Source organism: Globicephala melas, chromosome 4 (genome assembly GCF_963455315.2).
Source record: "Globicephala melas chromosome 4, mGloMel1.2, whole genome shotgun sequence".
Classification (NCBI taxonomy): Eukaryota; Metazoa; Chordata; class Mammalia; order Artiodactyla; family Delphinidae; genus Globicephala; species Globicephala melas.
In genome coordinates this window covers 3,030,008-3,047,059 of record NC_083317.1, presented here as the reverse complement: position 1 = coordinate 3,047,059, position 17,052 = coordinate 3,030,008, and the positions used below count along the sequence as shown (strand labels likewise).

Sequence of the window (17,052 nt, the reverse complement as noted above, 5' to 3'; positions counted from 1 at the left end):
TGTGGGATGCGGATTGGGTTGGGTTTTGCGTTTTTCGGTCTTTCTCCGATGAGGTCCCCGCAATCCGCCGCCCAAGTGACACCAAGACCAAGGCGGCAGTGCCAGAAACAATCTTTGCTTTTTCCTTCAGGACCAGCTGTCCCTGTAAATACAGTTTTTTGGATAACAGCAAGAAGTTGACATCTCGACGCGATGTCCCCGCTTATCCCAAGGTAAGGTGACATCCTGCCCCTGAAGAAACCAGAGTTAGCGTCCACAGCCTCCCACCCTCGGCCCCCCTGACCTCCCAACCCGGCCCCTGCCATCTGCGCATCTGCAAAACCAGCTCCCGCCCGGGCCCTGGGCTGTGGAACACTGCCGTTTTTCTTAGGCAGGATATATTTTCTCTCGGACGTTTGTTTAGCCACAGTGGTCCCAGACCAAGGTCCAAGAGATCGGAGCTCCTCCCCGGTGTCCAGCCAGCCCCCATCGCCTACTCAGTGAACAAACGGTTCTCACGTGCAAATGTTACTTGAAAGAACTTTCATTTTTAACTAAATTATTTAAAAGCTGCTTCGCTGCATCTCCTGTCCCCGAACAACATGTAGTTGTTGTGAGAAGTTTTGCTTTTTGGTCACAAAGGATTTCTCAGTTACAAGAGAGCCTCAGCCCTTGTTAGAGCAGCAGTGCCCTGGGGACGGGGGTAGGGTTCTTCAGACAGCTGCAAAAGAGGGGTCCGGTGATGGTGGTCCCCCATCTCACAACGCCTGCAGCTAGTGACTGAGCAGGACCCTTGGCCCAACTGTTCTTTGCACAATCTCCCACTAAGATTTGGGCTTCGCAGTGGCCGGGGTCCTGCAGACAGGGCGCCTGGCCGTGCCCAAGGCCGCCACCCCCCCACTGTTCCCACAGCAGCAAAGAAACTCCCAGAGCCTCCCTGCCAGGGGGTTCCCCAACTCGGATACGAAAGACAAGCTAAATACTGTCCAAGGTTTTCACATGGACACGAGTGCCCTGCCCTACAGGAACGCGTGACCCACACCTCAGGATCTGCCCCAGGGAGTCACGAGGCCCAGCTTAGGCCCAGAACAAAAGGTGGCAGTCCTCCGCAGTGGTTCCTTTTAAAAAAACAAACGGAAAGACCTAGGAGACGACTGTATCTAACTCCGAAACACCGTGACTGTCTTGGGTCTAAAATCTTCTGTTTCCTCTGACAATGTAACCTAAACTCCGGTCTTCCGTAGAACCAGCGCCTGCCCCCAGCAAGCTGGGCTGTTATAGCCCACGGCTAAACCAGTGACGGCGTCCAAAAGCAAACCTCAAAATAGCTTCTTAGCCACTATTTGAATTTATGCCAAGTAAAAGTTTTTTCCCTTGATTTCACTTTCTTGTATTTTTTAAAGTCCGGTTTCTCGGGATGTCATTAGCATATGCAGTAAAGTTCACCTCCTGCAGTGCAGAGCATTGTCAAGTGTAACAGGCTTACGTGGTCACGTACCCTCCACCACGGTCAAGGGGTGAACGTTCTGTCTCCCCCAAGCGCCCCCTCGTCCCCTGTGCGGTCATTCCTGGCGCTCTGCCCCTGACCACCACTGGTGGGATGTCTGTCCCCTTAGTTCTGACCCCTCCAGAATTCTCATGGGTGTAGCCTTTGAGAAGGTACCCAGGTGTCCTGAGAGGCGGGCAAGAGGAGAGTGGAAAAGGCATGGCCAGCCTTCGTCTCAACGCAGAGGCCCCCGTGCGTGCTCACAGTGCTTTCCTGTCCCCTCCAGTACCTGCTGTCCCCCGAGACCGTAGACGCCCTGCGGAAGCCCACCTTCGACGTCTGGCTCTGGGAGCCCAACGAGGTGAGTGCAGGAGCCGCCTGGGACCGGGACCGGCTTCGGCGACCAGACGGGAGCGGCCCCATCGCTCTTCTCCTCGGCTTCTCCTCTGTCTTCTTTGTCTTTCAACTTCATTCTCCAGGTTGGCAGCCAAACTGCCCCTTGGTGGGCTCGGGAAGGGGCTTCAGGGCCAAGGAGCAGGTGAGCGGCGGGGCCTCGAACCCGGGCTCTGGCTGCTCGGTGCACCCCCTCCGCCCAGCAGCCCCCCGGGCTGCGTCCTGATTCCCGGGCCTGCAGGGTGCAGGCCTCGCGGGCTTGGGGAGGATTTCAGGAAGGAGCTTCCACTGGAGGTGCTGCTGAGAGGAGGCGACCCGGGCAGCTGTGAGGCCTCGGGGACCCAGAGTGACTTTCTGCAGCAAGAACACACTTCTTTAAAATTCCCCTTTTGCTGAGAAAACACAAACATGGAGATCGTTTTGTTGTTGTTTAGTCTATAATATCAGTTATACCTTCCTCTCTCTGAACCCGGAGAAAACAAAAAGTCCCTCCACGTGGACATGAGGCCACCAGAATCCACAGACGCTTACCAGCTTTTTGGTAACACGGGAGCCCCGGCGGGGCTCACCCACTTGGACGAGATCCGCTGAGCGACTTCCCTGCGCTCCAGCAAAGGAACGGTGCACGCTGAGCGCTCAACGTCCAGGTCGTCGTTCCCCGCCTGGGCCTGGAATCTCCTGTGTGAACCGCCTTCCCTGGCTGGTCTCCCAGGATGAGAGAAGCCCTCAGCAAGAGGGGCCAGGAAAGTGCAGGTCCCGCCTCCGCCCCGCCGGGTCCACCCTGAGAAGGGCCGCGTGCTGGCCGGCGCCTGAGGAAAGGCCCTAGGTGACACATGTGCTCCAAACCGTCCAACCAGTCAGCACGCAGGGCTGGAGCCGCAAGTTCAGGGGTGGAGGAGGCATTCTAAGTGTGCAGCTGTCACCTGCCAGATCGATGCATGATCAGCAATGGACGCGGTGGAGGGGGACCACGGCAGGAGGAGAAGAGTCACATCTTCCGGGAGAAGCATTAGGACCTCATGTCCCAAAAGCTCTCGCTGAGCAGGGGACCCTGCTGGCCTGGACGCACAGGAGCTCAGAACACGCAGCCCTGCTTCCAGCAGGTGGCCAAGCGCCGCTACCGAGCACATCTCACTCTCCCCAAAGTCGTTTTGACCTCAGCAGCCCACAGGGAGGAAGAGCAAAGCTGGGGCCCTGATGGTGGAACCCCCGCCGTTCCTGTCTCCTTGGGGCACCGGCTGCTCGTGGCCAGAGAGGGAACACCACTCTCACGTTGAGAGGTGGAAGGACCCACGCATGCGGGATGCGAAGGCGGCCCTCCACACTCGGGGTGTATGTGCAGCCGCCATCAGGGCGGGGGTGAAAGGAGGGACCAGCCCCTGCCCGTGGGCTCGGCCCGTGTGGCTATCTGCCGGCCCAGGCCCTCGCCAGCACACCTCCATGACCCCGGGCAGCCTGGGAGGGGTCCCAGTGCTTCTGAAAAGCACCTAGCTGCCCACAGTGGCAAACCAGAGGTGCTCAAAGACGGGAGCCCTGGCCTCTGGGGAGGCCATGAACTTTGGAGTGTGGATGGCAAAGGTGAACAGCTACAGGGACACACCTGAAAGCTTCAACAGCCCGCCTGGCCCCCAAAACTGCATCTGGCCACCCAAGAAGCGGCTCGCACCCCGAGAACATCAGGGCTCCCGGGTGGTGGTGGTTCACCTCTCTCCCTTCAAGGGGGGGTGACGCACCCAGCGTCACCCAGGGGCCCAGCATCCTCCGATCGCAGACCAGGCGGGGAGGTGACTTCCCGCTGCTCCGCTCTCGCGGGCTGACCTGAGTGCTGCCCCCGACGCCGCGTCTGCCGAGCGCGGGCTTGAAGGCCGCGGGGCCTCTCGGTCACCTCGCGCGTGCTCCGCACTCAGCCTTATCCAGCTGCCCAGCCCAGGGCCCGCCGCAGCGTCAGCGCGAGCAGATGCTCAGACGCGTCACTCCTGCTCCGAAGCTGCCACATAAGTGGCACCAGATGGTTTTGTCTGCCGATCACCTCCGCCTCTTGACTCTGATTTCACAGCAAATATTTCAGCTCCTCGGGGTTGCCCGCAGCTGCGAATAGGCTGGTGGGACGGGGAGCGGGGCTGTCGGACCCACAGCCCCTCTGGACGGCAAAACCCTGGCTGGGCGCTCGTGCTGCCGGCAAAGCTGGGGTGATCCGGGCAGCAGCCGGCCGGCAGCCCGGACTCCGGCCGTCCTGCTCTCACCCGGGACCCCGCAGTCCCGGCGCTCTGCCAGGGGCTCCTTCAAGGCCCCCGTTTCCAAACTCTGGCACCCGGCCTGCGTGTGTGCCGTGCCCTCGAGGAAGAGCCGTGTGTGGTGGCCATCAAGGACTTTCCGTCTGGGACGTCATCCCAGTTCTGGGCTGGGCTGGGCGTGGCTCCCACTTTCCCCAGTGGATTCTCTGTGCGGCTGGAGAAGGCACCCGGCCCGCCCTGAGCGCGTCTCCTGGCCGCCCTGGCTGTTGACCGTCCTTCTCCTCCTGTGCCCGCAGATGCTGAGCTGCTTAGAGCACATGTACCACGACCTCGGCCTGGTCAGAGATTTTGGCATCAACCCCATCACCCTCAAGCGGTGGCTGGTGAGTGTCAGGCCCCCCCGTCCCCCGACACAGTTTCACGGGAACGGACTGTGGGCGCCTTCCTGATGGCCCTGGGCTTCCTACAGACGGAAGCCACGCTTCCATGAGAGCCCTGCGGGGACGGTCAGCCAGTCTCTGCCCATCCCCCTCCCCCAAAACACTCTCTGCTCTTAGGCCCCTGCTCTGGTGAGCGAGAAAATAGTCAGAATGGGGAGGGGCAAGTGAAGCAGGTGCTCTAAGCTGCACGGGCATGTGAGGGAGCGTGTTGTGCAGGCGTGTACGTGGGGGGTGCATGTGAGTGTACGTTTGTATTTGTGTGTGTGTGCATGTGACTGTGCGTTCCGGTGCCTGCATACTTGTGGGGCGTGTGCATGTATGTGTGCATGTACACACGTGTAAGCGTATGCACGTGACTGCGTTTGTGTGATTGCCAGGGTGTGTGTGTGAGAGAGTATTTAGCAGCAGATCTTTCTCTTTTTAATTAATTAATTTTATTTATTATTTATTTCTTTTTGGCTGCGTTGGGTCTTCGTTGCTGCACACAGACTTTCTCTAGATGCGGCGAGTGGGGGCTACTCTTCATTGCGGTGCGCGGGCTTCTCATTGCGGTGGCTTCTCTTGTTGTGGAGCACGGGCTCTAGGCACGCGGGCTCAGTAGTTGTGGCTCGTGGGCTCAGTAGTTGTGGCTCGCGGGCTCTAGAGCACAGGCTCAGTAGTTGTGGCGCACAGCCTTAGTTGCTCCGCGGCATGTGGGATCTTCCCGGACCAGGGCTCGAACCCGTGTCCCCTGCGTTGGCAGGCAGATTCTTAACCCCTGCGCCACCAGGGAAGCCCCAGGTTTTTCTTTTTAATAAAATACTGCTCACAACCAGATGTTAAAAGCCTGTGGAAGATTTGATGGTGGCTGGGGACCCAGCTCCCCGCGTATAGACCCCCAGCTCTTCCCCCAAGCTTCACACCCCAGCGTGGCTCCCCTGGGGACACCTTCCCCGGGGTGGGATCGTGGGGGCCATGGTGTGGCCCCCGGACATCCTCAGGCCCCTGGGCCCCCTGGTGCTCTCACCCTCGGGAAACGGGAGGGCAGTTGGATGAGGGCCAGGTGGGGAGCAGGCAGTTGGCACCGGGAAGAAGGTGCCAGGAGCTGGGGGGAGGGGTGGGCAGCTGGCCACAGGGCGGACCCTCTCGTCTCCGCAGCTCTGCGTGCACGACAACTACCGTAACAACCCTTTCCACAACTTCCGTCACTGCTTCTGCGTCACCCAGATGATGTACAGCATGACCTGGCTCTGCGGGCTGCAGGTGGGTCTGGGGGAGCCCGCTGCCCGGCGTGGTCAGTGAGCAAATGGGCGCCCACCCCCGCCCCGCCCCAGGGAGAGGCAGGTCCTCCCCCACCGGGCCGGCAGCTGGAGGGGCTTCGTCCCCCTGTATCACCCGACTCCAGCCCCCTCCTCACCCCACCCCACTCTCTCTCTGATCCAGGAGAAGTTTTCCCAGATGGATATCTTGATCTTAATGACAGCGGCCATCTGCCATGACTTGGATCATCCAGGCTACAACAACACGTGCGTACGCGGTCTTCTTCTCTGTCTCTTTTTCCCTTGTAAAGGGGCCTCTGCGCATCAGAGGTGAACTTTTCAGCTCAACCCTCTGCCAGTTCCAAGCTGGAGCGGTCGGCCAAGGCCTCCTAAGCCCCCAGCTCCACCCCACCTCTTAGGACATGGCTCGCCGCTTGGGACTGTGTCCGGGGCCCGGGCCTCCCGGCGCAGGACCTTGGAGGTTACCAAAGCCAGAGGGGCTGCCATAGCCCTCTGCGTCTGCACCGGCAAAGCCCCGACGGCAGCAGGACCTCCCTCCCCCGAAGCAGGCGGGGACTCCCGCACACACGTGGACGGGGAGGGGCAGCCCCACCCCGGTCTCTGGATCTCACTCCCCTGTGGGCAGCCTCCCCAGCCCGTTTCCGACAGGAGCAAAGCAGAGGCAGGGGCTGTGACAGCAAGAGCAGGGTTGTGGACGAGCGGGAGGTGGGAGGGTCCAGGGCAGGTGTGGAGCCAGGAGGACGGGCCAGGCTTTGCTGGAACGTTGGTCCACTCCCGCCTCTGGGGCGAAGGCCCCCGAGTGCCACCCCACGCGCCTGCCAGAGTCCAGGCCGGGTGGCGCTGCTTTGTGTTCCTAGTGGCACACTGGTGGTTCTATCGAATTCGTGTATTTGCGTATCGAGTATCACTGGGCGGGTGATGATGCCAGGTCTGCCCGAGAAGCGTGCCGTCGTTTGTCAGGACCAGAGCGGATTCCAAGGTGTGGACGTTTGTGCCCCTCCGAGGAGGCGGCCCCGTGGGCATCCATGCCCTCAGTTCACACTCGGATGACGTGCCCGAGCACAGGCCAGCCGAGGGCCGTGCCCACAGCAGCTGACGAGAAAATGCACCCCAGTCCTCCACATACTGATAACGTCTGCAGGGTGTCTGCACCCCAGTCCTCCACATACTGATAACGTCTGCAGGGTGTCTGCACCCCAGTCCTCCACATACTGATAACGTCTGCAGGGTGTCTGACCATTCTGAGGGCACGCGACGGGGAGGCGCTGAGGCTTCTTGGTGACCTCCACTGTTAGGACTACAGCAACTTGGAGGTATCCAGTTGGAGGGGCAGCAGAGACCCAGGAGAGCCAGGAGAAGGGGGCTCCTGACACGAGCAGAGTGCGGTCCCCTCCATCCCTTCCAGCCTCCATGCACCTCCCCACCCCACTGCCAGCGCTGCTGCCCCGACTCGCAGGTGCCTCTGAGTGCGGGTGCCCGAGGGCCCTTCTGCTCTCTCCTCCAACCCCAGGTACCAGATCAATGCCCGCACGGAGCTGGCCATCCGCTACAATGACATCTCGCCCCTGGAGAACCACCACTGTGCCGTGGCCTTCCAGATCCTCAGCCAGCCCGAGTGCAACATCTTCTCCAGCGTGCCGGCGGAGGGCTTCAAGCAGATCAGACAGGTGTGTGGGGTGAGGGCACGCCCACCGCAGAGTGGGAGGCACCGGGGGGACAGTGAGTCCGACCAGAGAGCAGAAGCCCTCTCGCCCCGTGCCTGAGGCTCCCACATCTCCCAGTCCCCCACCAGGGATCCTGGGGGACCGGCCCTCCTCCCCAGCCTCCTCCAAGGCCAAGTGGCTCCCCGGGAAGAGGTCTGCGTTTGGCACGCATGCACGGTGTTCCATGGACCTGCAGATCACGGCCACCATTTAATTGAACCCTTTGAGATCGGTCCTTTCTCATCTCACAGCCCAGGAAAGTGAGGCTGACACAGGCGAGGTCACTCGCTCAAGGGAGCAGGCCCTGGGCAGACACGTCTGCGGCATCCAGCCCAGCAGAACCCCGACCACTGTCCTCTAGGCCCTGCTCTTGTCCCCTGCAGCCCCACCACCCATTTCAGAAGAGACATTTCTGCTGCTCGGGGCACTTTGGGAAAAGGATGAGGGAGGCCAGCTGTCTGGGGTCAGATGCTTCCAACTCACCAAAAGTGACGCCCCTACACACACAGGAGGTCCCGCTGCACGCAGCCCTGTGTCCCATCCTCTGGCGTCTTCAGGGGAGGGGCGATGTCAGAGAGATCTTGGAGGAGTGAGGTGGGTTGAATGATAGCCACCCCCCAACCAAAAAAAAAAAAAACAAAAAGGTGTGTCCTCTTCCTGACTCCCCAGGACCTGTGAACGAGTCTTTACAGACATAATTAAATTAGGAGCTTTAGATAAGTTTACCTCAGATTATCCATGTGGATGTGAAATCCAATGACAAGTGTCCTCATAAGAGACACACAGAGGAGAGATACAGAGAGGCAACAGGGGCAGGGACAGGAGTGATGTGGACACAAGCCAAGGAGCGCTGGGGCCACCAGAAACAGGAAGAGGTAGGGAATGGACCATCCCCGGAGCCTTCAGAGGGGACAACTTGGTTTCAAGACTTGCGGCCTCCAGAACTGTGAGAGGATGCCTTCCTGCTGTTCCGTCCCCCAGCATGTGGCACTTAGAACGGGAGCCGTGTCCACGGCATAGGAGGAGCCACACGCCGCGTCTGTTCGGCATCTCTGTGGCCTTGCTCCAAGACGCACTAGAGCCCAGGGCCAGGACACAGTCCCCTCCCTCCAGGAGAACTGATAGCTTCACCTTATCAGACGACAGCAGCCTCGTTCCCCATCCTTCCAGCTTCCAGGCAGTCAGAGCTCAATCAGGGCTTAATTACCGCCCTGGTGAATCATCGGCTCCTGGTACAGTTACCTCCCCTTTATCTGCTGGCTTTCTATCTGCTGGCTTTCTGGCCTCCCTTCCACGTTTATGGACCCACCCAGCAGGCACATGCGACATGTTCCACGAGCTGGAGTGAGTCTTTCTGTGAGGCAGGTAAAGGGGCAAACCCTGAAGAAAGGACCCTGCCTTTGTGCCGCCCCGATGGCTGCCGGGTGAGGAGCCCTGCCAGGGACGCGGCCCAGAGGATTCAGGCAGCTGAGCCCCTTTGTGCGTGGAGGGGTCAGAGCAGCACCCCGCTCCCGCGGAGGAGCCGCACCCAGGGGCCGGGGCCCTGCTCGTGCCGCCCGCCACGGGGACACAGGCTGACCTTGCCCAGCACCTTACTGACATTAACCCTTCCTAAGGGTAAAATCCGTTGTCCCAATTTTTAATCATATTCCGTCCTTGAATATTTTGAGGGATAACTCATCATAGGAACAGATCCCTCACTAACAATACAGTTAAATCTTTACCGAGAAATCGCACAATTGAAAAGGCCAGTGATGCCCCTTTTTTTGTTTTTTTTGTGCGGTACGCGGGCCTCTCACTGCTGTGGCCTCTCCCGTTGCGGAGCACAGGCTCCGGACGCGCAGGCTCAGCGGCCATGGCTCACGGGCCCAGCCGCTCCGCGGCATGTGGGATCCTCCCGGACCGGGGCACGAACCCGTGTCCCCTGCATCGGCAGGCGGACTCCCAACCACTGCGACACCAGGGAAGCCCGCCCCCCCCATTTTTTATCTGTCTTGACTGATTTGAGTTGTGTATTTGATGCTTGTGGTGGTGTTTTCTTGGAAAAGTAGAACACCATACTCAGCACAGAGGTGTGTTCTGTAAATGTTTGTAGGATGGATGGATGACTGAATAGATGGATGGACGGATGGACAAGTGGGTGGGTGGGTGGATGGATGGATGGGTGGGTGAGTGGACAAGTGGACGGGTGGGGTAGACAGATAAATCGATGGGTGGATGAGTGGGTGGGTAGATGATCATGGTTTCAAATTATGTTATTTCTACTAAACCAATACTGGGTTAACAAGGTCAAAATATTTGTATTAAAAAACTTATTTGGGGACTTCCCTAGGGGTCCAGTGGTTAAGACTCTGCACTTCCAATGCAGGGGGTGCGGGTTCGATCCCTGGTCGGGAAACTAAGATCCCGCATGCCACATGGCCAAAAACAACAAAACAAAACAAACTTTATTTTATCCTTACCTACAAATTCGTTAATAGAAGCATGCTATTATATGATCAGACTTTGATCGCTCCCAGGCAAGATAAGCACATATCATCACATACAGATTAGATAACAGGAAAAAAATACTCTTGGAAAATAGGTCACTGACCTCCAACAAGCAGCTCTGGAAGGAACAAACCATATACCTAAATTACTGCATCAGCGGGGAGCATTTGTCCTCGGCTAAAAGCGTCTGGACTTCAAGGAGACACGTGCTGAGCCTGCCCTCTGCAGGCGAACGGTCTTGGCGGGCCCGATGCGCTGCCTTCTCCAGGGACACAGCCTGTGTCTGGCAGCCCGGGGCTCAACCCCCAGCCTTCCACTCACCAGCTGAGGCCTGGGCAGGCTCCCCAGCCTCTCCGGCTCTCAGTTTCTTTATAAAAACGAGGACAGTGGTTCTTAGACACGCCCGTGGCGTTGGCAGGAGGCCCAGATGAAGCGGTATGAGCAGAAGGCTCTGCATACAGCAGGCGCTCACTGAGTCACTGTTGGGATCGTGCCCCGCGTTCACACTTTGCCTTCGCTCCTCAGGGGGTGATCACGTTAATCCTGGCCACCGACATGGCGAGGCACGCGGAAATTATGGATTCTTTCAAAGAAAAAATGGAGAATTTTGACTACAGCAACGAGGAGCACATGACCCTGGTGAGCGGCTTGTCTTCCCTCTCTGGGGGGCTGGGGAGTGAGCGCCACCCCCAGCTCAGACTGGAGACCGAAGCGCCAAAGGAAAACGTGTAACCTCGCCTCGCAGCGAGGTGTCGGTGAAGCCGGCTTTCCAAGTCCCGGCACTTAGCAGGGAGAGCCCCCCGTCACCCCAGCAGGACCCCCTCTCCTAGTTAAAGTCACCCCTTTCCCATTCCCCCATCTCATTCAGATTTGAAGGTTATAAGTAGGGGAAGGTAAGCCTGCGTACAGAGGCCTGGCCAACACAGGGGAGCGCCAGGCTTGGGGGCAGAGGGCAGAAGCCAGGGCCGCCTTGGCATTTGTGGGACTGCTCCCCCCGTGCTGGGGGCGGCAGAGGTGGAGTCCTGCCCTGGAGGCCCCTTGGGCCAGCCGGCAGGACTGTGGTTCCCACCCCTGCATCGCTGCCCGGTGTTCAGGCGGCGGGGTGCCGAGGCCGGTGGGCGCCCTCCCTGCTGTTACATGAGGATCCCCTTTACCCTGTGTCTCTAGCACACCTCTTCAGTGCTCTGGGGTCCCAGCACTCTCCACCCGCTGGGGTTTTTTTCGTCATCTGTTAAACCTCTGCCTCCAGGCAATACCGTCTGTCTACACTTTTTACATATTCTCGACATCAAGAAGACACTTCTGAGCTTTGCAGTGTATAGTTTGTATGACAAAACGTCCGTGTGTTCAAGGGGCTTCCCTACTACTGAGGCCCCTCCAGGAAAGATTCTGACCCTCGGGGGTGCGGGGATGCCCCGTCTTCCCCCTGCAGCGGGAAGTATGTCCTTGTGGGGGGCAGGGGGCAACAATGCTGGGTTCCCCTCCGCCAGCATCACCCGCCCTCCTTCCCTGCCGGCCAGTGATGGTGAGTCCAGACGCACAGCGCTGTGGGATGTGTCCCGTGTTGCACAGCTGATTCCAGATCTCTTCTTTCAGCTGAAGATGATCCTGATTAAGTGCTGTGACATCTCTAACGAGGTCCGTCCGATGGAGGTGGCGGAACCCTGGGTGGATTGTTTATTAGAGGAGTATTTCATGCAGGTAGGAGCATCAGACAGCGTCACGCAGCATCACGCCTCCTGGGCTCGTTAGCCCCTTAACTGGGTTCCTGCTGGAAGCGTGACGGACGGGCCAAGGTGGCCTCCGGCATCACCGCCTCCGGAAGCCTTCCCAACAGGCGCACGTGTAATTTGAGACACGAAAGACAGGGACCAACAGGAAAAGCTAATGTCAAACTGTTACCACATTAGTGCCCCTGTTACCACTAGTTAAACCCCCTCCCCGCCCCCCCCTCGCACAACCCTGCAGGCCCAGCGGGCACCTAGTTCGCACTTACGGCGTCCCCATCGTCCCACGTGGTCACGAACGTGCGTGACGCGGGTGGTTCCGTTGGCATATTAGCTGTTTCTCTCTTCCTCTCAGACGATGATCCTGGAAGCCCCCAGATTCCACGGGTGTTTCTTTCTTTAACGTGTGTCCTCTGCCTTCCCCGCAGAGCGACCGCGAGAAGTCGGAGGGCCTTCCCGTGGCGCCTTTCATGGACCGGGACAAAGTGACCAAGGCCACGGCCCAGACTGGGTTCATCAGCTTCGTGCTGATCCCGATGTTTGAAACGGTGACCAAGGTGAGTGACCCAGACATGTGTGCACACACATGCACAGGTGCACGCACACTCACACGGACACACACGTGTGCACTGGCCGCCTGCCCCGTGCCCCGGGCAGCGACCCAGCAGCAAAGCCGCCCCACCCTTGGCCACCCTCCCCCATGGACACCGCCCCACCCTTGGCCACCCTCCCCCATGGTGTCTCTGGGCCCCCCCCCCAGGGCCCCGCTTCCCAGGGCACCGGCCAAGTCCCTGTCAGCCTTTCAACTCTGCCTACAGAAGCCCCTCTAACCTGCCCCCCACCCCACCCGGCACACGGCTGACACCAGGTTAATCCTCAGCAAGGAGCCGGCCTCTGCCTCTCTCCCGAGCCTTCCATGGCTCCCCACTGCCCCCAGCACAGGGCACACAGCCCCCCGCCCTCCCAGGCCCTCCCGTCTTACAGGACGGCCCTTAGCTCCTGGTCCTGCCTTTCTTCAAGCCTCCACCTCTGAGCCCACCCTCCGTGGCCTGGGCACCCCATGCCCTGCTCAGCAACCTTCCAGAGCTCCCTCAGCACACCCTCCTCAAGCCCCGTGGCTCCGTTCCGCCTAGAATTTGTCTCCCTGTCTGCAGCTTCCTTCCTCAGGCTGCGGGGTCTTCCCCGTGGGCACCGGGTGCCAGGGCACAGCAGGGCGATGGTGGCTCCCACAGGTGGCAGGAGCAGGGCTGGGGAAGCACAGGAAGCACGAGGGGCTGAGGGCTGTGTGCACTGGGCTCCCTGGGGCCGCCGGGGGGTCTTGGAGTGAGAGGCGAGCGCCTCAGAGCTGAGTCTCAAAGGTAAAGATGCTGAGCAGGTGGCCCCGGGGCGGTGGGAGCCGCAGGGCCAGGCCTGAGCACGGGGTGGGCGGAGGGGTCCTGGGCCGTGCAGCGGCGGGACGGGGGCAGCGGGGGGGGGGTGCAAGCAGCCTCACCCCTCCCACCCCGGGGCTGCCAGGGCTCTAGTAGGCAAGGTTGGCGTTTGGAAGATGAGAGTCTGCAGGCTGGACAGTCGGGGGTCCCTTCAAGCAGAGGACAGGGGGTGGCTTCTGCCAGGTCCGTGAGGACAGTGTGAGAGCGGGAAGCAGGGACCTGGAAGGGGTGGGTGGGCAGCGAGCGGGGGCTCTCCCTCCCCAGGGGCTCCCGGGACTCACTGACCAGTCGGCTTCCAACCTCGGGCACCTTGGGTTCCGCCGCAGCCGAGACCCAAGGGTCCACAGGTGCCCCTTGGACAGAAGCACATTCCCTGCGCGGCTTTTCCCCCGGGACGCACGGGACCTGGCACGGTTTTGCGCCAGCGTCTTCTGCGAGGGGGACCAGCTGCTGAGAGGGCCCGTGTGTTCCCTCGCAGCTCTTCCCTGCGGTGGGGGAGCTCATGCTGCAGCCCCTGTGGGAGTCCAGAGACCGCTACGAGGAGCTGAAGCAAATGGACGCCATGAAGGAGGTGAGCCGGGCTGCGCAGGCGCGGGGGCCGCGGGGCCCAGCCACACGGCCCGGGGGGCCCTCCAGATGGGAGCTCGTGCATCCCACGGAGGAGGGGGGTCAGTCCTCGGGGAGCTCACGGCACGGAACGCACAGAACCTCGGGCAGAGTCGGTGCCCCGTGGTCGCAATCGCCCACGGGAAATGCAGAGCATCACAGCACCTCGGCTGCCTGCATCCCCTCAGAGCAGCGCCCTAGGCCCGCGCGGGCCCCTCACCTCCTCCCGGGGCTGACCTTGTGCAGAGGGAGGGCGGCGGAAGAGACGCTTCCCCTGGCATGGGAAAAGCCACCACCACGACCTGGCCACAGGGCTACCACGTGGCACCTCGAGGAGGGGCTGGGTCTGGCTCCAGGCTGCTGTTGGGATTGATCCTGTGTTTCAGCGAGGTCCAGTTCATAGGCTCAGAGCTGGGGTAGAGGTTTTCAGAAAAGCCCCAGAAGCTGGTCTGGCCAAGGCAGGACCCCAGTGTGTGCAGATCTGCTTCAGGTCCCCCTGCCTCCTGGGACCCCTGGGACCTCCCCCCGTGACGTCCAGCCACTTGAGTGTCGCCTCCCTTCCGTCCACGCTCCCACCCCCTCTCTCCGGGGCCCGTCCCTGCTGCCTCGGGCTTGGTCCCCCTCTGGCCTTGGCCGGTGTCCCCCCGCACCCACCCAAGGGCCCCCTTCTGTGCCATTTGTCCTCACTGCGGGCAGGGCCCCGCCCCGTCTTTGCAGCCAGGAACTCCCACTGCGCCCGCTGAGCCTCGGTGCGGCTCTCGACCTCCTTTGTGTACAATGCCGCACGCGATATGGTGCTCGGTAAATGCTGATGGGTCGATGGCAATCCAGGCTGGCAGCCAATTCCTCTACTCGGATTCTTCCCCCAAGAAGTCACAGATGGGGCTTCCCAGGTGGCGCAGCGGTTGAGAGTCTGCCTGCCGATGCAGGGGACGCGGGTTCGTGCCCCGGTCCGGGAAGATCCCACGTGCCGCGGAGCGGCTGGGCCCGTGAGCCATGGCCGCTGAGCCTGCGCGTCCGGAGCCTGTGCTCCGCAACGGGAGAGGCCGCAACAGTCAGAGGCCCACATACCACAAAAAAAAAAAAATTAAAAAAACCCTCAGCATTCCAGGTGAAGGACTGAAAAAGGGAGTGCTGGGGAACTCACAAGTGCTAAGACGTTGTGGAGAGTTAAGAGCTCAGGAATGTAAGGGCTTCCCTGGTGGCGCAGTGGTTGAGAGTCCGCCTGCCGATGCAGGGGACATGGGTTTGTGCCCCGGTCCGGGAAGATCCCACATGCCGCGGAGCGGCTGGGCCCGTGAGCCATGGCCGCTGAGCCTGCGTGTCCGGAGCCTGTGCTCCGCAACGGGAGAGGCCACAGCAGTGAGAGGCCCGCGTACCGCAAAAAAAAAAAAAAAAAAAAGTCACAGACGGGTCCTGAAACTCCAAGAACCTAAGAGCAAAAGATGCAGAGAACAGATGGAAGAGGCGGTGTCCCCCTGCCGAGCCCCCTGACAGGAGGGCTAAAGGGGCCTGACTCCCCAGGGTTAACTGAGAGCCATCGCTGCGAAGGCCTCAGTCTCCAGGTCCCAGGCCAGCCGCCTAGAAGGGCCGTTAGGACGCTCCAGTGCCCCTTCCTGTTCCCAGAAAGAACAGACCCACAAAAGAGGTGAAAGGGTCTCGGACTTCGCACCCGCATCCACCAGTGCGCTGGCGCTGCACCTGTGGCCATGAGTGCGAGGACAGTGGCCGTGTGCAGTGGGGCCTCTGACCGCAGGGAAGGTGGCCCGTGCAGAGCTGTTGTCCGGGAAGCTCCCCCAGGCTGTAGACCCCAGTCTCCTCCCGCGTCTTAGCATCTGCAGCCCCGGGAAGGTCTTGGGCAGACGAGCAGTCACTCACTCACTGTTCCTGGAGCTTGATTTTTGCCTTCCGTATCCTCTGTCCTGGTTACAGCAGAAGGCTGAGAGCCTGACACCTGAGAGCACCGCGTCAAGAGAGAAAAGCAGAGATGGGGGAAAACGTGAAGGTAAGGCTGTTCTGAACGGTGTCTCAGTGTATACGGTAGTCCAGACTGCAATGGGGATGGCGTGGAAATCCGGGAAGGAAGGAGGGACGGAGGGAAGGAGGGGAGAGAATCTGAATGTATGAATGTTTTTAAATGAAACGCTTCTCCCTTGCATATAATCTTTACAATTAGGCTCTGAAAGGAGCCATGCCTTAGAAAAAGATCAATGATTAGCATAGGTACTACTTTTCAAAAAGAAAGTCTTTGCTTATGTCGCTGTAAGCACTTCCTGCGCGCTTGCATTTGGAACGGGTAGAAGGCAAACCAGCCCATTCGGCCTCCGCGTGGTAAGGTCACACCACACACGTGTATGAGGGTCACTTGGGAGAGCCTCGCTTATAGAGCAGTCAGGGTACAGGGCATGAGAACTGGGTTGGTTTCATAGAGGAGAGGTGGGTACCAGGCCCTGGCATCCAACAATCCTTGTTCTGAGTCCGGGCTTTGCTAATTACAAGCTGAGTGACGTGCACAAGCATCTCAACCTCTCTGAGCCGCAGAGCCCCAGTCTCTAAACCAGAGGCAATAATCCCATTCCTCTTGCTTTAGTGATGAAACGCACAGAGTGCTGGGACAGAAGAAGTGCTCATTGCCCGTGTGTGAGCCTGTGACATTTGCGGCATTGCCCGCACAGTTCCGATCCCACAGTCACAAACCAGCCGTCTTTTTCCTTTTCCAAGCAGATCATGCCTGAAGAAAGCCGTGTGCTGTGGGCTGCTCTCTGGACCCGGCCGGCTGGGCTTTGCGGATTGGCCCTGCGGGGAGACGTGGTCCTGAGCATCTGCCACCATGAGATCATGTTTTCTAAGAACCATTTTGTTCACTGATAACAAAAAAAAGGACTTCACGACGCTGTACAGAATTTTTATTTTTAAACTGTCTTTTAAATAATATATTCTTATACAGAAACGGGTACTGTCCTTTTTCTTCGGTAGTGTTGTGTATCCCGGGCTGCTTCTGATATACCACAGGAATCTCCCCCGCTTCCCACGGGGAGACAAAGGACACTGTGCTTTCCTCACCCGTGTGTCTCGGAGTGATGGCCTGAGTGATGTGCTGCGTGCCTCCGCGTAACTCAGCATTAAATGTCACACCGGTGCCCGGAGCGCGGGGCTGTGCGTGTCCTGTTTGTGAGCTGCGAGGGGGGTGTTGGGGGCTGCGTCCAGGGACGTGAGGCCGGAGGCAGCTCGGTCAGGCTGCAGGCAGCGTGAGCCCGAGAAATCCACGCGGGGTACCAGCCACCGCACGCTGGGGCCCGTTTCCA

The 17,052-nt window shown here is 59.8% G+C and overlaps 1 protein-coding gene across 4 annotated transcripts in view; it reads left to right on the top strand.

The window, feature by feature from the left end:
• Positions 1-16,838, top strand: part of PDE9A (phosphodiesterase 9A) — a 94,877-nt gene extending 78,039 nt beyond the window's left edge. Inside the window, exons 8-19 of one of the 4 annotated variants that reach the window (XM_030835500.3) lie at positions 131-212; positions 1,752-1,826; positions 4,389-4,475; positions 5,670-5,774; positions 5,955-6,037; positions 7,302-7,458; positions 10,510-10,623; positions 11,581-11,685; positions 12,140-12,268; positions 13,620-13,712; positions 15,683-15,752; positions 16,469-16,838. In XM_030835500.3, the coding sequence (XP_030691360.1) occupies positions 131-212; positions 1,752-1,826; positions 4,389-4,475; positions 5,670-5,774; positions 5,955-6,037; positions 7,302-7,458; positions 10,510-10,623; positions 11,581-11,685; positions 12,140-12,268; positions 13,620-13,712; positions 15,683-15,752; positions 16,469-16,482 (1,114 nt within the window). In that variant the 3' untranslated portion in view covers positions 16,483-16,838. Of the gene's footprint in view, positions 1-130; positions 213-1,751; positions 1,827-4,388; positions 4,476-5,669; positions 5,775-5,954; positions 6,038-7,301; positions 7,459-10,509; positions 10,624-11,580; positions 11,686-12,139; positions 12,269-13,619; positions 13,713-15,679; positions 15,753-16,468 lie in introns of all 4 variants that reach the window. The other 3 variants (XM_030835499.3, XM_060297760.2, XM_060297759.2) reach the window with 3 other exon arrangements.
• Positions 16,839-17,052: the final 214 nt, after the last annotated feature.